Consider the following 25026-nt stretch of genomic DNA (forward strand, 5'->3'; position numbering starts at 1 on the left):
ATAAATGACCGTGAGATTTGGTAATGTTCTTTAAAGCTACTTTATAAAATTATTTTGATCTCCCTCTTCCCGTTCACAAATAGAGGAGCGAGCACTGCCTCTATGGACCAGCCTCCTCTATATTGTCACAAGGTGTCCTTTTTTTGAGCTTCCCATCAAATCTAGAGAGTGGACCTGGAGTTAGTTATTTGGTCAAACTACGATTTGGTCAAGAATGAACCTCCACGCACATGTATTTCTAGATTTTGACACAGGGCCCCTCTACAAGACAGGGCCCCAGGTAATTGTGCTTTAGTTGATATTGTTCTTTAGCTTTGATCAGTCACACACAGCCTTGATGAGAACACGCAGAGAAATGCAAATAGTCTATTAAACTTTGTAATTAAAGTTGTGAAATGTAACGGGTTTACTTTTCTTCTACTGACTATTGTTTGTTGTGACAAATCACCCAGTAGTCTATAATGTATTTGTATATATTCAGATTCTTAATAAGTAAGAGAATAGGGTATGTAGCCTCATAAGAAATATTTGCTTGGTTGCACATTAAACAATAATAGGCAATATGTAATCGAGCAAATAAATAAGACATGTCACTTTTTGTTTTCTGTTTACTCAATGTAAACAGTATGGCATCAGTTAGTGTTGTATGAATGCTAAACCTCTCTTATTTAAGCCAGGAATTCCTTTAGTCCTATTTCCCCGCTGATTTGCATTTTTTAAAGTTGTTGAAAGTTTATTTTTGGGAATGTTTTTTTAAAAATTTTATTTCGTTTATGGCTCTACAGTCAGCCTAAGCACTACAGCTCAACAACTCTAATTCAGCTTTCAAACGAGCCTCGGACCACCCAAACCACCATGGACCATCAAACAGTGAGAAACTAACTAAGCGGATTATGATGGCGGCTACCAGTGTCGCTGAGAAGCCGCAGTACTGTCATATCAGTGAAAGATGCGGGACTGTCGCAGCCGGTCCATTGGTGGAGAGGCTACTGACGTCACGGGAGCCGTCCGGCCAGTGTTTCGGAGGAAGAGTCCAAGTACCGTGTGTGGATGAGACGCTGGAGACCGAACACAGCAGCAAATAGTGCGTTCAATGACTTCAGTTTACGGGCTCTCAGGAGGACAACGCTGTTATTTCTTCATTCTTAACTACTGGATATATCACCACCTGCACCAAAGGAGGGATCCATGAGCCAAGACAGGACCCGAGTTCTCTTATAAATAAGGTGAAAGAAAGAAAGAAAGAGAGTTATCACTCTTGAGAAGCTAGCCAGTGTATCTGTATGGTCTGACTACGGACGAGAGGTATTGTCTCACTGTGCATGTTTTCATGTCATCAGTGGATGTAGATCCATCATTGTTTTCTTTAGTAAAGATGAGGACCTGCATGACTGAAGTGTGAAAAACGTTCTGTTTGCTTTGTTTATGCCATCGTGAGAAACTCTGCAGCTTTTGTCAGCAAGAAACAATGTAATGTTGTTCATTCTGTACACATGACATCTATCACACTTCTGTCCATCCTGATAGGATCCTGCTCTGTTGCTCTCCTTAAGGTTTCTTACTTTGTTTCTCCCCGTTAAAGGTTTCTTGTAGGGGAGTTTTCCTGTAACGATGTGAGGGTCCTGGGACAGGATCACTTAACAATATGAAAGCCCTCTGAGGCAAATTTGTGATTTTGGGCTATACAAATAAATTAAATTAAATTAAATTGAATTGAAATGGAGAGAAGATACATTTATTCAAGTCCTAGAAAGGTGTGAAACGTAGCATCATCCATTTCAGAGGCTATAGCTTCATAACTCTACTCCAGATGTGTGCTTATAGTGCTTTTTGACATCGGCTGTCATATTTAAATGTAACATACATTTAACATTAAAATATATTTGATGTGTCATTTTGAAACTATAGTGAAATATTAGATATAACCCTGATACTATATGGGTTATATTAAATTCGTTTTTTTAAATATTATCATTGTTATATTATTACTGTCAAGCAATGAGCAGCTGGATATGAAACTCTTATTCTAATGTTTATTACTGTGCTGAGCATAGCAGCTCATAGCTTCATAGCTTTTCCATTGCGACTCATTATCCAGTTGACATAGTCATAGTCAGCAGAAAAGCAGCGGGACTTTGTCTTGTAACAGAGTCTTGACAGTTGCACAACTTTTACTCAAGGCAAGAATTGAAGTAGGCTATCATCACCCACCACCGTTCAAATGCAGTATAATGATCTAAATGATCCACACTGCCAGGAATAACTTAATGTGATTGTACTTTGAGGAAAATAACCACGAGAACAAATAGCATAAATGTGCAATTTTACGAAACACAAATTTAAAACAACTTTTTTATTGTAAAGCAAGCTGACGCTATGATGCGTGGAAAGTGTCAGTAAGTGCAGCAATCTGACAATATGTGTACTTAAGCGTTCAACTATTAAAGCCAGCTAAGCTAATTCAATAAATGACTGGGTTTACGGATGCATGCAAAGCTTTCTCTTCCGCAAATTCTCCTTATATGAGCGTTGAGCAGCGGTGCGCGTGAGTAACGTTCATCGTAGGGGTGACCCGGTGTGGTCAACTATGTGAAGTTGTGATCGAAGGGGCCTGATTCGACTGCCAAGCTCACATTCGAGTTGTCTATCGTAAAGCAGCATTCACAACTAACAGCATGGCTTTTTCTAAATCCAAGGGGGCGTGGCTTATCGCCCTGAAAGCCGTTCAACTGTACGCCATCAACCATGGAAAAAATAACCTCTATTTCTGCTTACTACGTGTTGTGGAAGTCCCAGATATCACGGGAAACTAAACGCCGTCATGTCTGGGTTCATAACATAGTATCTAGCTGTATTCACTGAGTCTAGCAAGCCACACGTCGCTGTTTACTACAGCTGTATGAACACAAAATAAACTGATGTGGCTGTGATTTAACGGCAATAAACCGAAAAAAAGGGACACCGAAATAACTACGTAATGATGCCGATTTGTACTTGTCTTCTCAATGGAGCTCGGATCGATCGGTGCTAGGGTAAGCTAACATTCTAGCAGCTCCACCAACACTCATAATAACGTCATCTAGACGTAAATACGGCAGCGTCTATTCATTGTTTGTACCATATGGTTTACACACACACATTTATACACATTGTTTGGTCCGGTCTCTGTTGATATGAGGTATCGTAGAGCTCTGGGTGAACACAGACGGCTACAGTATTTATTTCCTGATTCAACAACGGCAGGACGTCAGTGATGACAGGAGAAACATCTCAACGCTGATTGGCTATTGCGCCACAGCGTCACGCCATTTTTTTGGCGAAGTTGAAAAATTTGAAGTTGAAAACTCACGCGTTTGGGGTGATTTGGCGTTTGACGCGAATTTGCTTCACTCCAGTCTCATCGCATCTGTGCATAGACTTTGTATGTAATCTACTTTTGGTGTGAACGCACCCTTCTGTCTATAGCTTGCTACAACATGAAAAGTGAAATTAGGACCGAACGTTGCATTTACAAAAGTAATAATTATAGTATAGGCTACATTGTTACCACAGAAAAATCCAATTTGTTCCTGAAATCACTTCTTTAAGAAAGACTGTCTGCACTGTTATTTGCCAGATTGGATTTGTGTCCAGATATCACCAAAATATTTGGTTTCAGTGGAAACGACGTAGGCGGCAGTAACTACATAGCTACGCGGCGTTCCAATGCTGAATGAAGCATTCGCCCTTGAACCAACATTTGAATACATTGCAATTTTGAGGAGAAGCAGCAGTCTGCAGTGGGGTCTGCTGTTCTCCTCCATGTTGTCTTCCATAGAACTCTGCTACTAACAGCAAGGTATCTGCTGAACAGATCCACACTTTGAAATCCGATTTGAGCGGCCAGAGCATCCGGACTGAGACGCATCTGTAGAAATCCGATTGGAACCGCATTTCAAACCACCTCCAAATGTGATTTGGTTCCAATTACCAAAAATCGCATTTCATGTTTGTTTTATATTGCTTTCCAGACTTTCTGAAATCAATCTGGATACAACAAAATACAGATTTGGGTTGGCAGTGTAAACAAGGCCATAGATGTTTGCCACAAACAGTGGTATGAGAATGACCAGTGCATTGATTTAACCCCCAGACATGGTGTTCCTCAGTGATATTTTGTTCTGTCTCAGCAACAAAAAGCAGTTGTAAGCATTACAGTTGTGATGCTAATTTAATCATGTGATCGTAAAAAGCTTAATATCCTCCAAATATTAGCAACTATAATTGATGAAAGAGAGGGGATCTCCTTTTTCTGACAGAATGGTCGAAGATACAATTCTTAAGGGTCGTTTACAAGTTCTTCTGAACTAAACGTGACTTATTGAATGAGACACAAACCAACAACTAGACCAGAGCCTACTGTTTTTGCTTCATGCCATCCATTACTGACTGTTAGCTTTCCAGGCTAAATTGGCTACTCTCTTTCACACAGCATTGAAAATGTAGTTACAGTACATGACATGCAGAGCTGCAAACGATTGACAGTGTCAGATAAAAAAGAGAGAATTGTCCGAAATGTAAATGTCAATTACATTTGCAAAACAACCAAACCAAAATTGGATATAGATTGCGGTCAGCTACAATAGTAAGTCCAGGGGCTGCTTTTTGTGTTTACGTTTGATTGAACTCAAATATGAGCAATTGAAGTGATTCACGTTACATTTAATTTAACTGTCAAGGCTTCAGGAGCATCACACTAATTGTTTTGTCAAACCCAGTGTTTCCCAAATGTAGATGGCAAGTGCAAAGTTTGCAATAGATAGCCAGAATGGCCACCATGATGAGAAAGGATTTTCCTAAAGATGTTCATTTGTTAGGACCAGAATGTGACATTTTCTGTGGCATTCAGATTGTTACACTTATGAGCATTCTTTTGGATGTCTACTTTATCACTGTGTGTTTTCCACTTTCATAATTTTGAATTTCTGAGAGTTTCTAAGTACATGCCATTGGAGTCCTTTTGCAATCTTGAACCATGGATTTTTACCGTGCAATACAAAGCTGTATTTTCGATCCTGCGCATGGATCCTGTGTTGTTTCATTGCATTATATACAGCTTTATAAAATGCACCACCTGTTTCTGTTAAGACTTGTGAGAGTCTCGCTGGATAAAGATATAAAGACTGAACCAATATTGACTTTGATGGGTCTATAACTGCCACCTGCCAAAATCACACACACATTGTAACATTTCTAGACCACCAACTCCAAGGTTGTGAAAATGAAAGTGCCTGAAAATGTGAGTGCATGTCAGATGCAACCATGTTAACTTGTTGCAGGATTAGTTGCTAACTTGCTCATGTTTGGTGTCTTCAGTATTGTGTTGAGAACATGCCAGTGTGAATGGCTGTACTATGGCATGAACCAGTGCTCCCAGTAAATTCAGTTACATATGTTTTTACATTGGCCTATATACTGCTAACCTGTAGCTAATCATTAGCTAATCAGTAAGGCTGTAGTCTTATGTTGTTTTGAAAAATACATGCACTTGCTTCTGCTGACAATTTGTAGTTGAAAAGCTTAAAATGATAAAAGATGTTGCCTTAATGACTCATTGTTTGGAGCTTTTATAATTTGGTTGTGTGTAAGTACTACCTGAAATTGAACCTCTTAAAATAAATAATGCAGATTTGAAGTTTCACCTGATTTGAAGTACTGAAAGAAGCAGATGTGGTCAAAGACGTTGAAGTGGCCGTTAAGGGTTTGATTGCTGAAATAATCGTCACAGTGACGTTGAGTGCTAAATGAAGTTCGAGTGTCACTTGTAAAATATTTAAGCACTGAAAGGACTCAAAGTGTCAGTTAAAGTAAAAATGCAGAAAGGAGCTGACGTGTCATAAAGGGTGAGCATGATTTGTAACTGCTGGAAGGAGTGACAAGTTAGCTTTCAGTAGGTACAGGTAGGTTCGGCCAACCACATACTTGCTCATTAGCGACTGCACTGTGTGAGACGCACTGGGCTTGAGGTTCTTAACGAAATCCTGTTAATTTGAATAGCTTCATTCTGCACCACTATTCCAATGTGTCTTTTACAATCTCAGTATGTCAATCATTTTGACACGTCATTGGGTCAGCTCAGTCAGAGTCAACTCTATATGCACAGAGTTGTATACTATAATCAGTCTAAGCCAGTGGTTCTTAACCTTATTGGAGGTACTGAACCCTGCAAGCTTCATCAGTGCATTCACCGAACCCTTCGTAATTGGAAAAATAAAATGTGATTTCTTCAAAACATAGGTATATATTTTATTAGTGCACAAAATTAACCATGCATCAGTTGCACACAAAATCACTGTGTTCAAAGAACAAAACCAACAAAACATGAATTTCACACAAAAACATAACTCAATGAATATTTACTGCAAATCAATGTGACTTTTGTTGTTGCCTTTCCGATACAAGTTCAGAAATGCACCTTGCTTCACCTTGGCAAGTGCCACTCTCATATCATTTTCGCAACAAAGTCTGTTCCTTTTCTTAGTTTTTATGTCTACCCTCCTCGAAAAAGATTGCTCGCAAAGATACATTGTAAAAAAAGGTGCGAGTATCTCAAGGGCTTTCTTAGCAATAAGAGGGTATGGTACGATTTGGTGACACCAAAACGTTGAGAGCGTTGTTGTTCTGAAGAGTTGCTGTTGAAGCTGGCTCTGCTGAAGTTCAATGATTTCTTCGAGGTATTCATCGTTGACATCTGCTGTCGCAACACTAAACGTGAACGGCTGTCTCACCCATGCTGGATATGACTCTCTGGTGGGGAAGTATCCGTCGAGAGACTTTGCGAGCTCATCTAAGTGCATGGCAATTGCTTGCTTCAGTTCCCCAGGTACAGAAATGTCTCCAATTCCAGACACGTCTTCGATCTTACTTACACAGTCGTCCAGCAGGGGAAAGTTTGCGAAGTTATCATTCTCTGTTCGTCGTTTCCATAAAGGTAGATTTTTTTGAAACGCCTTCAGGTTTTCTTCCGCTTCAATGATGTTGACTCCACCGCCCTGCATCTGTCGATTGAGATGATTGAGAGCATCGAAAATATCGGCCATGTACACCAAAATGAGAATGAACTCAGAATTTTCGAAGCAATCTGTGTGACAATGTTGGTACTGTGATGCTGTGAGGATCGGTTTGTCGATGGGTACAAAGCCGAGAACAGGCAGAGTAGCCTTTTCATCGAATCTGGCTCTCTTCACCTTGAATTCAGCGAGCGTTGTGTTCTTGTATTTCCCATCTCCATGCAGCTTTAGGAAGTGTTCCTTTAGTTTTGCAGGTGCTGGACTAGAATTGCTCAACTTGGCATTGCAAATCATGCATTGAGGATGCTGACTCCCATCACGTTCCTTTATACACGTGAATCCATATTGTACACATTCGTCCAACCACTTTATTTTTTTGCTCGACATAGTTAGTATGAAGGGATTGAAAGTTTAAAAGAAAATCACAAATGACGTACAATCACAACAGCCATAAGTCGACTACTGAGCGCACCAAGTTCCTGATCAGGCAATGTGGCGTGATCAGCTGCAGCCAATGATGGCCAAGCGGAGCGTGACGTCACAAATAATACGAGTGGACTGAATTTATCTCACGCCGGGTTTACACCGGACGCTGAAGCGCCGCGCCACGCCGCGCAGAGCCAAGGAAAGCCAGGCGTCTCCTTTCCGCCCCCCTGTTACACAAATATGCTGTTCACATCGGCTGCGATGCGCCGCACCGCGCCAAGGGCGCCTCGCGCCCTGCACCGATGGTTTCGGCGTCGAGTCTATTTTTTCCGCTCGCCGCGGGCGTATCGCGCCAGGAAACGCACTGAAAAATTATTTAAACGATATAAATGACATATTTTATATTATATAAATGATCAAATATGCATCCCATACTTTTGTATTCCCCTTCTGTTGTCCTGCAGTTTCAATCTCCCCGATATTTCCCCTCTCATTATTAACTTTCCCCATCTGCCCATCCACTACAAACAGACAGACAGAGAGAGAAAGAGAGGGTTGGGGGCTATGAAGACAATCATCATTTACCCCCGAACCCCTACATTGAACGGGTTACATACAACAACAAGCGGAGAAAGCAGAATCGCGGGCTGACCGGCGCGGAGAAATGCGCGTCCGATGTGAACAGCCGGGCGGGCGCGCCAGGCGCGCAGCGCTTGAGAATGGCGCTGCGCGGCGCTTCAGCGTCCGGTGTAACCCCGGCGTAACACGGCGAAGAAAAATTGTGTGTTGCCAATTTTTTGACGGCCGACAAAAACGGCCCGACATTGCTAGTGCGAACCGGGCTATACTGTATGTGTCTTGACCCCTGCCGAACCCCGGAGAGCGACTCACCGAAGCCCTGGGGTTCGATCGAACCCAGCTTAAGAACCACTGGTCTAAGCTGTACTTCGTCAGGCTTGCTCAACATCCATTAGAGTCAGCTGTAGGCCTACCTCATCAGCTTCAGCTGTTGTTTTGTCAGGCACAACCAAAGAGCTGCAGTGGGAGAGTGCTGTGTTTGCCCACTTCTTCAAACAAACGAACGGATAAATGGCACAGTATGCTGAAAGGGACATTTAAATTTTTTTTTTTTACATATCATCAGTATATCATGGGGATATCATCAGTAGGTGGTATGCTGGAATAGAGATGTACAACTCACTGTGTTTTATCAGCTTTTTTGCATCGCTGCCAACGTCATACATAAAAAAACAGAGGATCCAGTGTTGTTATCCTTTTTTTTTTTCTTGACTCTAGTGGTTACAACAACTTAAAATATTGTACGGAGAAGGTGCTCATATTGTTAATGATGTTTATGCGTATCTCTAAGACACAAAACACCGGTAATGCAGGTGATGCTCGTTAACCTGATGTTTGTTACACAGAACCATCTGAGAAGCCATCCTTGGAAACTGTTGGAAAAGGACTGACATTTTCAAAATATACTTGTCAGGTGATTGGATTTGCAAATCAAACTCGATCTTTTCCATCTATAAAAGCCTTCAGTGTCGTTCTTTGCTCCTCTTTGGAAGAACAAATACTCCCCAGTTCTTAAATAACAGATGCTATCGCAGCAGCTATACGCTAACCTCTATAGGAGCCGCCATAGTTGCTTTGAACAAACAATCGCCTCATTATATCGCGTCACACATCCTTAAACCACTCCGAAGCTGCCAGCAGATTCTCACAGGAAGCTGATCGGTCCGAATCTCGGTGGTTTGGACACAAATGCATTAACTAGATGGATTTTCGTGTAATCTCGTCAGCCCTTAAATCTGGTGTGATCTTGCGATATTACAAGAATCCAGCTGACAACACACCTTACTGACAATATGTTCCTGTTTGCATGGGTTTGAATAGCCACTTCATAGCCATATCAGCCCTGTGAGAGGACAAACAACTCTCTGATCATTGGTAGCTGTGAGAAAATGAGTATAAAGCCAGCAATACACACATCTGTTAGTCTCATTTTAGCTACATTTCGATGCTTCCTGTATTTAAGAAAATCTGCCCTAAAAACTGCCTGGGTCTGCAATTAAATATTGGTCCATGACTTGAGTGTAGCCTTTGTCAGGTTCTGGAAGGACTTCAGACAGCAGGTCTTAGTTCCTTGCAGTCCTTTGTGAGTGGACAGAGAGGCTTCGATACTGTGCCGCCTGGAACAGTGTATCAAAGTTTCGCGGCCCAGCCTAATCCGTTCCATTAGGGGTTGTGAGTCCGGAGCCCTTTCACACACACAGCATGGCCCTTGTTTGTGCAGCAGTGCAGTTGTCTTGGGGTGGGGAGGGTTTTAGCATTGGCTGCTGCAGCTGTGCCCTCTCTTTGCTCAGTGAAACCAGAGAGGACTGGGCCCTGTTGACCCATAAACTGCATGCACAGACACACTGTCAGCAGCCACTGGAGACATCTTGCAGTCTTACTCGATCGACCAAACATTTTCGAAAGGAAGGAGACCCGCCAGAAGACAGAGGGCTAACCTTGTTGGCCTACAGAAGTTCAGCTCGCTCATCAAGCAGCTGGAGTAATAAAGTCACCAGCTGCTTCTGTACCATTAAGGAAGAAGACCAGACATATTTAATGTGGACACGCTGACAAATCCAGAGATCTAAGTGGTACTTTTATACTTGATACTTTGGATTCGATTTTAACACCTTTTTAGTACACAAGTCTTTCTCACATCATGTTAACAGTGCACATGGAGTTTTGTTCTTTTAATGTATAAAGACACATTGAATACCATAACATTGGTGTACATAACATATAAAGATTTCTAACCAGATGTCCATCCACCATGGTCTTTGAGATACAGATATTGAAATCATTGATCGCTGATAAAATGTGAGATATTTTTGCTGTGATGCCAGTCTGTCTTTGTCCTATTTGGCTGCTTGGCAACGTAAAGTCACAAATAGATGCTTATCAAAATCCAAGCGGTGGCTGCGTTGACTGGGTTTTTGCCGAACGGCGGCTAACTTGACCTCTGTGTTTTACGGTGCTGTTGCACTGTGCTGCTCTTTCTTTCTGTCTGTGCGCTGTCAAGCTTTGTTTGTAATTATGCGAAACACCACGATGGGGACTGTACGAGCTACGAGCAGGTACTCAAGTGGACAGGTACAGTTAATGCTCCATGTGGTGTACGTTGCAGTATTCTCTGAAAGGGCAGAGGGCTTACCAACAAAATATTCAGTGATGAAGCAAGAAGTCAACGAGTGGGGGAAAAACCCGAGGTGGCGCAAAGTCATTGTTTTGCAAGTCAGAAGTTTGTCTCAAGTCTTTGCACTCAAGTCCCAAGTCAAGTCCCAAGTCCTAAACTTTGAGTTTTGAGTGCTTAACAAGTCATAATGTGCACATTACTTTACTTAACAGAGTAACTGGCGCACATTAACGTAACGTTTGTTCAATCAGGAGAGACAAGTGAATGATTAGTAGTTAACATTTATTATGACAGATGATACATTAATGAGTTACACAGAAATTCTTTGGCGCTTGAACTCGATGAGGAGGTTTGAGATCGAGTTGTGATTGCCCTGAGCGGCAACAATATAAATCCCCCCGTGGAGTCCAGACACTGGTAGAGATGGTGGCTGATGGAATGATGAGTTGATGAAGATGATGAATCTGCGAAGATTAGCGAGGTGGAGGGTTGCGTAACAGCAGCATGAACGTAGAGAGACAATCATATTTAAGAGAGACAGCAGCACAATGATAGGCTAACGATGTCCTTGTGTTGTTGTGCTATTGGATAGAGAGACCAGCTGATCTAAACAGCTGATATCATGATTGACAGCCCCGAACCATAACAGCAATGTTATGCAATTGGCAGATGTATGGGAAATAAACTACGGGCTTAGGCATGCAAGAGTATAGTCTTCCTGTCTGAATTTACGCTATAGAGCAGGGATTCCCAAAGTGTGGTGCGCGCACCCCTGGGGGTGCGCGAGCTGCCTCTAGGGGGTGCGCGAGAGGAAACATGTAATGGTGGTCTAATGGTGTAGTCCTGTCTCCTAAAAATGACGTTCCCCCAAAACTAAAATGCATTCTCAATTACGTTTACCACAACTTCCACTAGGAAGCCACGTCCCCACCCAAACCTAACCCTTAAGAGAGTCACGGTTACTCCCGGATTTTACACGCGGGCCTTTGTGGAGGTATTGTAGCCGCGTAATGTTCCTCGTTGCTCGGCCTGGATGAGCGCGTTTCTGCTGGAGACAGGCGGGGTGCTGTGGTAGCATTCTGACCGCGTAATAGGGAGAAGGAGAGGCGGTGGTGGAGAGGGAAAAAAATGTTAAAATGTTGATTATAAACGCATTTGTAATAAGTCAATGTAATAAATCAAACACAAACGTAATCAGGGAGAAAATACGTTTTTGGTCAAACGTAATTTTTAGGAGACAGTGCAGTGAGGTTCTGGCTAACAGCTGTCTGAAGCTCTTATTCACGTCGCCACCTGAACACCAAGCATGACAGTGCAAGTCAAAAGCCCCTTACATTTTTTATATCGAAATTGGAGGAGTTACAAAACAGCCAAAAACAACTGCAGTCTCATTCATGTTGGGTCTATAAAAAACGCACTACGGGCTTCATATCTGGTCACAGAATAGCAAGAAAGGGGCTACCTCACACAATCGCCGAAGACGTGTGCTTGCCAGCTGCCAAAGAGATGGTGGAATGTATGATTGGAGAGAGAGAAGCAAAACTATCTGTGAGTGATCAACATCTTGGGCAACTTGCAAAACAAGTTGGACATGATCCCGGTGTCCAACAACACGGTGTCGCGCCGCATCGATGCTTTGTCCGAAGACATCCGGGCTACATTAGTCGGTCGCGTGAAGAAGAGTGAGTTTTACTCTCTGCAAGTAGACGAGTCTACAGATATGGCTAATCTGGCCAATTTTCTGGTGTACGTCCGTTACCTTTTCGAAGGCACGGTGCAGGAAGTTTTTTTGTATTTTTTGTGTTTTTTATCTTGTAAACAAACGCCACGCGCGAGCAAACTGTTCTCTCATTGGTCCGATTGTTATGCGGCTATAAATAGGCTCTGTTGCTTTTTTTTAAGGTGTGGGGGATTGGGAGTGCGTGAACCCGGTCGGGATGTAGAAGGGGGTGCGTGGCCTAAAAAGTTTGGGAACCGCTGCTATAGAGCTTAATTTCTCCCTCTTAGTTTTAACCTGCAACTTGATTGGATGCTGTCGGATTGGTTCAAACAAAGCAGATCTGGGTAATTAAGTGTGGACTTCCTGGGAACGGCTTGTGGACCCGCCCCACAGGGATAGTATGGCGAACATAAACCTAGCTCTAATATTCACTTTTTGCACCGCTACGTTATCAGTTATACATTTATTTTTCACTGCATGAGAAAATGGACATGTGGTGTGAGAGCATGTTAAAAGTAACAATTGCATAAGTCTTTGGCAGTTAACACTGGCTAACATTAGCCATCATTATCTTTATGTGGGGCCCTATATGTTTTCTATGATGAATATGTTTGTATACCTGGTTGAAACCAAATGTCCTCTGGTGGGATAATAAAGTGTGTATTGATCATAAGGTAATACAGACCAAGGTAAAACTGTAACAGCAAATCTTCTGAGAGTGTTGAATTGAACAATTATTGCCTATGAATTCTTCCTATCTGGCAGAGAAGTGGCATGTCTTCTTCCTTATCTTCTTCTACACAAGCCGTGTTTCCATTCAAATAATGTCATGCACATTTTGAATGATCCCATGAAACCGCCTTACCGGATATTCCCATAAAGCGGTGAATACTTGTCTTCGTCTCCGGTTGCATGGGCCATGGCCAATACTTGCTGACATGAAAGAACAATTAAAACTTCTCTCGTACATGGTTAGATGGTTAGTAGGTGACTTGTTTTGTTTCTGGTTCACAACCTTTAGTTCTTCTACTCTGTGCACTGGTGGATTACAGCCATTCAAAGCCTATAGCACCAACTTCTGACCAAACTACTCTGAAGCCGAGTTTATTCACTCCAAACCAGGAAATGCGCCTCATTTGCATTTCTTTTCTGTAACCTTTTAAAAGTTTGCTCAAATTTGCTTGACAATTGAATAGAAACACTTCTATAGTCTTGCATTGCAGTGTCCCAGAAAGCCATTACAGTGAGCCAGCAAGCACCGTAGCAGGTAACTTTTAGAAAAGAAAAGAAATGACCATTGCAAATCACAAATACCCTTTCTAAAACCTGATGATGAAATTCCTTGTGTGTGAGGTAATCATCACTGCAGTTTTTGGTTAGTTTACTTCTTTCTTCCTGGGCTTATCATCTGTCTCACAGATGAAGTTGTCCTCACAGGTGGTGTGACAGGACTACTGATGCTCAGAATGTTTTGTAAGGCCGTTCACTGGGCAGACAGAGAGACATGCTCTGCTGAATGGCTGTGAGAAACACATGGGGGCTGGGGTGTAGGACACACACAAAGGGAATGGGTTTTCTGTGTCCTCCTGCTCCCTGAATAGACTAGCTCTGAGATGTTGATCACTCACAGTTAGTTCCACTTACAGCAACACTGTCAGTGATTACAGTTTCAGGGTTTTAGTGATTTTAGACATGACATTAAAAAAAGAGATGAGATCTGATTTGCCTTAGTAGTTGGCCCATTCTTGCACACTTTATGGATATGGGCCTCCCTGGGGCCAGTTGTGCTTTTAGAAGGTCCAGGCAAATTAACCATGAAACCAAGTGCACTCAGTTTAACAGCGTGAGAACAATTTGACACAGATAGTTGATAGCACAGGAGCACATATCTTAGAGAATGATGACTGAACTTGGGCTCAAATATTTTGTGAAAACTTGTGAAAACAAAGTGATCAAAGTGATCACGTCACAAAATAACTATAAAATCAATTAAAATCAGCGAATAAAGTAGGATTCAATTTCGAAGTGTGACATGCTGCAGCATGAAAGAGGAGGGTTCATGTGGTAAATAAGAACCAAAGTATATGTTCAGGTACACTTACATCCACCTGTAGGCTCTGAGGCAATGTTCCTCTCCTGTACTGTAGGTAGTATCCTCATTCCCTGCTGTGCTGAGATCGGTGTTTCTTTGTGTGTATGACAAGTTCAGAGCCTCGATACCAAATATCACCGGATGGGCACTCGGAGAGCACAGATCTCTGCCGAGGTCAAATGCCCAATCTCGCAATGTTAATGAAAGTGAAAAATAAGGTGTACTCGCCCCGTGATTCGTAACTTCTCTAAATTGTAGTATGTTCTTCCTTGACCCATGCTACACGCTTCCACTAAATGTCTTGATAATCAAGCCATACGTTTTTCTGTAATCCTGCTGACAAACAGACAGACAAAGCATCAAACCCAACCATAAACATGTTTTTGGTTGAAATATTTATCTGGGTAAATGTGTATAAAATGATGCAATGTAAACATGTAGAATAGTTCCATCTGATGGAATGCAGCTGTACATTTTTATTATAGTTTTTATATTTTAATTAAAAAATATATTTTTTTGTGAATTCAGCATTGGCATCATGATTCTTGTTTATTTGTTGTTAAAGTAAATTAACACTGAACACTGTTGAAGCCTTGCTCCTCGGACAGAAACTATCTGGGCCTCATACAGGTCTCACATATCATTATAAAAGCTTTGAAATACCTAAATAATAAACATATAATTGACATATTGTAATGTTTTTTATCAAAATTTGACCACTTTGCAGGCATAATATGTTGCATTTGTTGGTTGCAGTTTGTAAACACAGAATCTTTGCTCCTCGGACAGAAACCGTCTTTACCTCATATAGGCCTTACTTATTATAAGAAGCTTTGAAATACCTAAATAACACCCGAGCACTGGGGAGCCACCAATTGCTTACTGGAATTCTGTCATTGTGGTAAAGGTAAAACCACAGTTGTGTAAAAGAGAACTGATTATCTTCATGTTTGTGGTTCCTCAGCCAGTAAAGATGGCGCTGTGTTGAATACTATTGATTACATGACGCAGATTAGTTTTAATCAAACATTTATGTTGCTAGACTAAAGGCACCACTTTGGAAATGTTAGGTTCCCATTGAAATTGTGTGTGACTGATGTGTTTAGTGGTGAACCAACTGCAAATTGCAGGTCTTCTAGAATTCTCATTCGGACCAGACTGTACAAACAAAAGCAAAAGAAAAGACTTCAATGATGAAACATAAAATCATCAAAAAATCCCAAAAGATCAAACATTTTCAGTCTCTGTCAAATTCAAACAGCAGATAAGATAAATCCAACATGCACAGTACATGCATACTCCTACAAATATCCTCACACACATACGTCCACACCAGAGGTGTGATGTAAGATTGACAGAATCAAAAACACTTGCAACTTGATATTAACTTTAATAGTAATAACCGATGACCACTTGGACTTGACTTAGAACTTCATACATGAGTTTACACAGAATCTTGATGAGGAAACATTTGGATTTGTATACTGTGTTTCTCCTCGCTTCAAACCCATATTCTCCTAAACTGTAGGGGGCAGTATGGCGAAAACTAAAATATACATTTTAATTACTTTTGTGTTATGTTTAATTATAATGTGTTGCATTTGTCGTTGCTGTGTGTAAACACACAGCATTCAAATTTGTCCAAATACACGCACCCACATCTCCGCACAACTTTATGAAAGTGGAGCTTTGCCGGATTTTCAATGAATGCAGCTGAAGGACACAATTCCTCCTGCCTGCTCTGCTCGTATGTGTGCCCTGGTAAACAGACACACAGCCAATCGGACTCTACACAGAGCAGAGAAGAGACGACAAGAACCTGCACATTGTTATTGGCTGGGGGTTAAACCCTCATGTGGGGCCTAAGGCTCTTTGCCAATGCCCCGAAAAACCCCGAACACAGCAAAATAAGAAAATGCAGGCAGAGAGCCGGGTCTCTGTGGTAGTAATAATAATAATAATAATAATAATACATTTAACTTGTATAGCGCTTTAAAGGGTTCTCAAAGGCACTTTACATGGTAAAAACAGAAACAATGAAAGTAATTACATAAACATATACATAACTAGCATCACAGGTTAAAAGCAGATTTAAATAGATGAGTTTTGATTGCAGTTTTAAATGTGACAGAGAATGTCTGAGGTGCTGGGGGAGAGAGTTCCAGAGGGAGGGGGCAGCAATGGAGAAGGCCCTGTCCCCTCATGTCTGATGCTTCGACAGAGTAGGGATCTGTAGCGGATCTGAGGTTGCGGGTGGGAGTGTGACGGTGCAGGAGGTCTGAAAGGTATGAAGGGGCGAGGTTATGAAGGGCTTTGTATGTGATGTGAAGAATCTTGAACTGGATTCTTTGCTGTATGGGGAGCCAGTGGAGGTTTTGAAGGACTGGGGTGATATGATCTCTGGTGGAGTGGGAGAGCAGACGGGCAGCTGAGTTCTGAATGTATTGTAGTTTGTTAATGATTTTGGTGGATGAGCCGTACAGGATGCTGTTGCAGTCGAGAGGTGATGAAGACGTGGATGAGTGTTTCAGCCACTGACGAGGAGAGGGAGGGGTGGAGACGGGCAATGTTTTTGAGATGAAAGAAGGCTGTGTTTGTGATGTGATTGACGTGGCGTTCAAAGGAGAGGGTTTGATCAAAAATGATATAAAGGTTACGGACATGTGTTGAAGCAGGGACAGTGGAGTCATCGATGCAGAGGGAGAAGTTGTGGTGGTATTTGTTTTGTGATTTGGGGCCGATGATGAGGATTTCAGATTTGCTGCTGTTGAGTTTGAGGAAGTTGGCTTGCATCCAGGTCTTTTATGTCTGTGAGGCAGTTGGTGATGGTGGAGTGGGTGGTGGGGGTGATGGATTTGGTGGAGATGTAGAGCTGGGTGTCGTCAGCATAGCAGTGCAAATGGAGACCATGGTGGTGTAAGATGGTGCCAAGGGGGAGCAGGTAGAGGATGAAGAGGAGAGGACCGAGTACCGAACCTTGGGGGACACCGTGAGAGACTGGGGCTGTGACTTGAATTAATTGATACTAATAAACTGTTTACGGTCGGAGAGGTAGGATTTGAACCAGGAGAGGGCTGTGCCAGTAATATGGAGGGAGGACTCAAGACCGGAGAGAAGGATAGAGGGGTTGATGGTGTCAAAGGCTGCACTGAGGTCAAGTAGTATTAGGATGTTGAGGGAGTTGTATTCTTTTTGTATAAGTTCATACATTGTTTTTTGCAGAGAAATGCATGCATATTATACCTTTTAATTTTCTAACATGTGTCTTTTCCTCACCCTTTCCTATCTGAAGGTGCAGCTCTGACTGAGATGGCCATGTCATTGCGCCACCACAGGACAGTCATATTGGCTGTGGTGGCCTTCTGTTTCCTGCCTTGCATCACTTCCTCTCTCAACCTGGAGGATCCCAATGTCTGCAGCCACTGGGAGAGGTCAGTCACAATGCTGCAATCATTTCTTTAAAAGCTTTTGACCTCAAGGGCGCAGGTGACACACATTGCTGCTTTGCATACTACACCGTCTTCAGGGAGCGGCGTATGAGTTGCAGGGCCACCTTGGTAGATGGATCTGCCTGTGCATAGAATGAGGGTTACAACATAGTTCTAACCAAAGTTCAAAGTTCAAAGTTCAAAGTTAGCTTTATTGTCAGTTCCACAATATGTACCGAACATACCGAGGAGTTGAAAAAAAACGTTTCTCCCAGTCCAACATATAAACATATAAACATATAAAGTGAATACAGTGCAAATAGATAAAAAATACATTTAGACAACATATAATTTAGCAGCAGTCGGACATAGAGTCTTAAAGAGAGGAGGGAGAGAGTTCAGCTTCCTAACAGCCTGGTGGACAAAGCTGTTTGAGAGTCTGGTGGTGCGAGCACGGAGGCTCTGGTATCTTCTCCCAGAGGGCAGGAGGCTGAAGAGACTGCGAGGGGTGGCTGGAGTCGCGCACAATCATGGTCACTTTGCGGGTGAGGCGAGTGTCATATATGTCCTGCAGGGAGGGGAGTGAGGGGAGTGAGGCACCAATGATCCTTCCAGCTGTGTTCACTATGCGCTGCAGGGCTTTCCTGTTGTAGTCAGTGCAGGTTCCGCCCCACACAGTGATACAGTTTGTCAGAATGCTCTCAATGGTGCCTCGGTAAAAAGTGCACATGATGGGTGGTGGTGTTCTTGCCTTCTTTAGTTTGTGGAGAAAGTAGAGGCGCCTCTGGGCTTTCTTTGCCAGTGATGTTGTGTTGGCTGTCCATGAGAGGTCCTCACTGCTCACTGGTCACTCTCTCTATATCAGCACCATTGATGGTCAGTGGTGGGTGTTTAGTGTGGCCTCTCCGGAAGTCAACAATAATCTCCTTGGTCTTGCTGTTATTTAGAAGGAGGTTGTTGTCTCTGCACCACGTGGTCAGAAGGCTGACCTCCTTCCTATAGTGGGTCTCATCATCCTTGGTGATGAGACCTACCAGAGTTGTGTTGTCTGCGAATTTGACCATATGAGATTGGTGCTGTAGGTTGTGGTGCAGTCGTGTGTCAGCAAGGTGAAGAGCAGTGGACTGAGCACACAGCCTTGAGGGGCCCCTGTGCTCAGTGTGATGTTGCAGATGAGTTTTTGTGGGATTATGGTGTTGAATGCTGAACTAAAGTCTATGAACAGCATTCTCACATATGAGTCCTTTGTGTCCAGATGGGTGAGGGCTGGGTGGAGATCAGAGCAGATTGCATCCTTTGTGGACCGTTTGGCACGGTATGCAAACTGGAAAGAGGAGGCAACCTCAGGTTCTGAAATGTGAAGCCAATGCGGAAGTGTCTTAAATTTGCATTATCTTTCCTGGCCAGCAGGGGACAACTCTGCTGGGTGCATAAAGAAGTCAGATGGAAGTCTATGAGAAAATGACCCTACTTCTCAGTTGATTTATAACCTCTGTAAACACAGAAGCAGGGGGCCCCAGCCAACCCAGGTAGTACGTAACTGAACTGCAGGGGTCAAAAGACAAGCGGTAGACACCCTGCACACCACATTACCCGGGTCATCAAAGAGCACAGGGACATAAAGGTGTATCATGCCCTAAGGGGAGGGGTCAGGTGCAACACAACCAACACACACCCCACCCATTTCACCAGTGATATATCGTTCCAGCGAGCACAGATGATGAAAAGGAGCCCAACATGTCCAAGAGAGAACCATATGAACGTAGAAAGCATCGACCATGATGCTGCCGAACATATGTCGTCGACACTCACATCACAAACAAGCCCGCCACGCTGTATTGTATGCAGACCACAGTGGGAGGGTCTCTTGCTGCCATCCATGGACTTGGGAGATGAACCCTCAAAGCCATGCTGCCAGGCATTTCTTGGATAGGGCTTTACCTGCCACATTTTTCCTGAAGCACACAAACAGAACTGTGCTACTGGCCGTGATGGATTGTACTAGCGTGATTGTCGCGGCCCACTGCCTCCACCAGAGGTGGGACTGTTATGGCCAGTGTGTGTTTGAGTCCTTTGACATTGGGCAGCCATGAAACGTCATATTTGGTTCGAGCCGAATTCAATGAGACGTTATGGGGAGCCTGGGAGGTGGACAGGGTATTGTGCTCATTGAGAAATGTAAACTGTTTTAATACATTTTTCAGATTTTCAACAGTACTGACGATCTCCTTCTCACTGTTGCGTTGTTACATTTTGCCTCAGCTTTCCTCTGAGGGTGAGTAAGCGGTAGATTACGTTTTAGCTGAGATTTTCCCTCCTCCAGACGTTTAAAGAGTAGAGGGACAGATTAAATCGATACAAAGAGACAATCGGTGATGACGGGGGGTCCGATGCGATCATTCCAGTTCTTTCTCTGGAGTGATATGATTCCCAGTCACACATGGGTAGAGCTCACGGTGGCGAGAGACATCAGACGGCCCACTGCTGTTGATGCTCCCTGAATCAGATTATTAATTTGGGTGGAAGCGACAGGGCTAGGTCCAACACGCCCCGCTGCAGTGGTCATCACTAGCAGGAAGTCCTGGCAAAGAGATGTTGGCGGTGGGCTTCTGTGGGAGGCTGATGTACCAGACACCGATGAGATATTGTCGTCATTGTCATCTGCAGACAAAACCAGTGTCTCACTCAGCAGGGACGACCGAATGACTGGAGGCTGTGGCAGAAGGTTGAAGGCTGGGGCGGGGACTTCAATGGCGTTGATCTCGAGCTCCAGCTCACTCTCATCCCAGCAAATCATCACATCGAAGCCTCGGAAGTGATCCCACCGCTGCTGGCATTGAATCTTGTACAGCACTCGGCAGGTTGGGCAGGCTGGTGGCTGCAGAACACCACTCTCTGCACGGTCCATGCCAAGGCATTTCACGTTGTGAGGATCCGTCCCGGCGATGAGGTTGGGACATGATGTGCACTCACTGACGAGGTTACTGAAGCGCCAACTCCATCTGAGGAGGGAGGCTGACAGTGGGCAAATTGTCATTTGCCTATTATACTGCCCAAACATATTCATGCGACTCCAGAGTATTCCCCATGGAGTCCAGCAGAGGTTTCAGCCTGTGTGAGTTAGAACTATACGTTTCCTGTGAACACTAAGTTTATTTTGTAAAGACACTATGCATTCAACGCAGTGGTGGGCCGTCAGGGCCAGCTAAGCCTTCTCTGCTGGCCTAAACAGAATCACAAAGTTATAGCTATTTTATAATTTAATAATTTTTCACAAATAAACTACATGTATTATAATTTTTTTCCCATTAACTTATTTTCTCATTGCACAGCTCCTGTCTTCCTCTGTTGCTCTGCGTCCAGCACAGCTTGTTTTATGGAGAGCTTTTATCCAATCAGATTCATCCTCTATGTCTCTATGTAAGGAGAGAGGCTCGATGCCCGCTAGAGAGCCTTTGTAGTTTAAGTGAATGGGGACGATATTGTTGATTGTCATAGTCTTCAACCAATCAGATCTTTAGTTTGACATGTTGGGCGTATTCTTTGACGTGCCACTGCTACCCAGGTAGCCTGCTAAGTACGTCTGCATTAACGGTGCGTCTGATTGGTCAGTGGGCCAGCGTGACTTTTGTCAAACAGAAAGCTCTGCCAGCTAGCTTTCTGTTTGACAAAGTATAGTAAGAGTTCAGGTTGAAACATATGTAAGAGAAGTTATGCCATTTTTAGCGTTTTGCTTGGTGTAGATTATTTTTTTTAACCTAGCTTTGTTTTTTAACACTCAATGGCTGAAGGAGGAGGAGAAACGGATTTCTCAAGACCAGAAAAACTGGACATCTATCAAAGGCTCGGTCAACCCCACAGCTAGCATGGAAAAGGATTTGTACTAATGGTATTTCTGGCTGACAGCGGCGGAGAAGCGTTGCACATTTTATGGCTAAGAATGAAACTTTTGGAGAGACCCGAGTGGATTTACAACTCAACGAACACGTTTGCAGGAAGACCTCTGACTGGAACTGAACTGAACTGATGTTCTGTACAACCACATCATTAAACTCTTTGTTAACACAGAAAGGAGGATGGACTTTGTCTTTAAGTGAACAGCAGTTTTGGTAAGTGAAGTGCTTTTGTGTTTTTACATCTGCAGTAGCCTTACTACTGTTAGATTTTCTATTGTGTCGTTTTTATGATATGGTGAATATTGTTCCCTCTGATGTGAATAATAGTTGAATGGCTCGTGCTCTTCAGTGTGCGGTGGAATACGTGTGTTAGCGCTGCAGTGTTTGGTTCATGTGAGTTTGTTCTTGTTATTGTGTTAATTACATTGATTCTGACTATGCATTTTCTGTTAATGACGAAGCATCCCGTCATCGCGTTGTTTGCCATAGTTGTATTCCCATTAAGCTAGTTTTGTGTAGCCTCAGCTGTGTTTTTTTTTTTTTTTTTTTAGTATCGGGTTGAGAGGTCACACAGCCCGTTGTCTGTTACATGAGCGCAGTCCACCGAAAACATTATATTTCCCACAATTTAAGCTTCTGCATTTTCCAAATGCACTAGTATTATTATCAGAGGGATATTTTATTGACTAAATAATTAATCTATTGAGAAAGAAAATGCTACTCTAGCTTTACTGATACAAGTTTTGAATTGTGTTCAGTTGACAGACTCTCTCAAAACCAGAAACCAGAGAAGTAAGTCTCCCACTTGTGATGTCATTAAGTATAAAGTCTGGAGCTGCTCCATAGACAATGAATGGGAGACTGATTTTGTGTTTTCTTTTTTTATACCCAGATGAGTTTTATGCTGTTGTAGTGTCCTCCGTACCATATACTCAGAACATTCCCGTGGGTGCTCTCAGTGTCATCTGTAACATCGTTCCCAATTCATTGTCAGTAGAGCAGTTCTACACTTTATACTTGATGATCACAAATTTGAGTTTTATCACTCTAGCTTTCAGATTTATGAGAGAGTTTTTCAAGTTTACTAATATTTTAGGAGAACATTTTAAGAATATCATGTATGAATTTGGAAATGTGGTGTAGTTCCCCTTTAACTGCAGCCATAAGTGATACAGTGTGAAAAATGCATGCCTCCAAAGAGCTTGTGGGGAAACCAATAAGGTCACGAGGCAGTCATAAGGTAGCTTTTGTCAACGCCCCAACAAAGTCGTTGACTGTGAGACATTGTAATTCAAGTCGTTATACAATACTCACCAATGTTGTGTCACACCGAGTACAGTGGGTAGGGGTACAAAGCATGGGGAGGGTTAATCCTGCCTAAAACGATCAGTGGTCTGAAGAATGTGCACACGGGGTGTCCTGTTGGATAAACATGGGTGGTAGGGTGTTGTGCATGAAACCTCTGCACACACACACACACACACACACACACACACACACACACTCTGATTCTGCTCCTTATGTCTGATATCTCTTTCCTTTCTCTTCCTGTGCTTTCAGTTACTCGGTGACAGTGCAGGAGTCATACGCCCATCCCTTTGATCAGATTTATTACACCAGCTGCACCGACATCCTCAACTGGTTTAAGTGCACCAGACACAGGTGAGAACTACATCGCTGAGGCCGGAATACCGGAATACAGCCCAGAATGTGTGTGAGTGTGGAGAGAGTGGTGGTTTATTAAAAGACCATTGTTTTTGCATGCTTAAGCCCATGTTCAATTTTCTTGTCTACCTTAAGCATGCACCGACATTCTCCCATCTACACATTCATTCATGAGTCACATTCACAAGGTGTCACCTGCTCATCAGGGTGTAAAGTAATGCTCATTCACACTCTCACACATTGGTGGCACAGCCCGACCAGCTTTACCTCCTGAGCCACCGTACAGTTCAGTATATGTCACCTACCTGTCAACCATTTTCCAAACCATACAACAGTGTTTTTACTACATCCAAGCTTGAAAGTTCCAAATCCAGCACCACGAAGACCTTGTCTTCTTTTTATTTTGTGGCATGGTAACGCTGCATCAGTGTGCACTAGCAACTACATGGACCACACAATGAGAACAGTCACAATTAAAAGCAGACTGTTTAGTGTCAACTTCAAATATAGTCGTTTGCCAATTTATTTTAATCAAGATTTCTCCTTTTTCTAGAGCTTTCAGGTCAAACACAAAAACTTCCAGCTGCAGTGTGAATGTAGTTGATTTAAAACAACAAGCTGTAATGCTTTTTGCAGCATAGTAAGCAATAGTAAAGTAATTTCATAAATAACTATTGCTGTGCTTTATCTGTATGTCAGGGAATTAGTTAAACTATAATATCCATCCATGTATGTTTTTATCACTCTGTCTACGATCTGATCATCTCGAGTTAAAAAGTTCCATACCCTATATAGACAACCCAGACTCCCTTTTCCACTCCACATGTTACACCACACGATCAAATGAGCACAGAATAACCAACGTTGTGCATGTATCTCGCGTTTCCTTTTATTGAGTGTCTGATCGTGTATCCGCCTGTGAGCAGGGTGAGCTATCGGACAGCCTATCGAAGGGGAGAGAAGACCATGTACCGGAGAAACTCCCAGTGCTGCCCAGGCTTCTACGAGAATGGAGAGATCTGTGCTCGTGAGTATCTTTATCATCATCATCATCATCATCATCATCGAGGATCACTCCAAGTCGAGTATGATTGTCCTCCTGTTGGTGGGTTTTGTCATTTGTGGGTCTTCAGGTGGTTGTAGAGGTCGATCCTTGAGTCAAAAGTTCTGTCGCAATAGTGGCATTGGGAGTGGTTGTCATGGTACCGGTGGTTTGTGGAGCCATTATGGTGGTGGGTCTTTCCTTTTTTGGTTGCTTTTTTTCTCTTGCGGCGTGGGGAGGTCCTTTTCTTGCTGTGCTAAGCCTTCATAGACCATCCTGCTCCATAGGTTTCTGTTGAGAGTTGTGGATGATTAATCAGCACTTTCTCAAGTAGGTTTTGATGTTTTCTTTGTACCGCCTTGGGTGTGTTACCCTTCAGTTGGTCACAGAGCATTTGTTTTGGTTGGCGGTATTTGGGTTGCATATGTCTGCTATAGGTGGTCCAGCAGGGTCAAGCCTGAAGTGTCCAAGGCAGAACTACCTCTTGATAGACGAGAAGTTTGGTCTGGATGTTC

General features: G+C 42.9%; 1 protein-coding gene across 1 annotated transcript in view; it reads left to right on the plus strand.

Moving 5' to 3' along the window:
- Window positions 1-25026, plus strand: part of LOC116401193 (multiple epidermal growth factor-like domains protein 10) — a 57332-nt gene continuing 32306 nt past the window's right edge. The window contains exons 1-4 of the mRNA XM_031879484.1: window positions 1-1226; window positions 17773-17911; window positions 23365-23466; window positions 24396-24496. Coding sequence (XP_031735344.1) covers window positions 17790-17911; window positions 23365-23466; window positions 24396-24496 — 325 coding nt within the window. The 5' untranslated portion in view covers window positions 1-1226; window positions 17773-17789. The remainder of the gene's footprint in view (window positions 1227-17772; window positions 17912-23364; window positions 23467-24395; window positions 24497-25026) is intronic.

Source organism: Anarrhichthys ocellatus, unplaced genomic scaffold (genome assembly GCF_004355925.1).
Source record: "Anarrhichthys ocellatus isolate YVR2014 unplaced genomic scaffold, GSC_Weel_1.0 scaffold274, whole genome shotgun sequence".
Lineage (NCBI taxonomy): Eukaryota > Metazoa > Chordata > Actinopteri > Perciformes > Anarhichadidae > Anarrhichthys > Anarrhichthys ocellatus.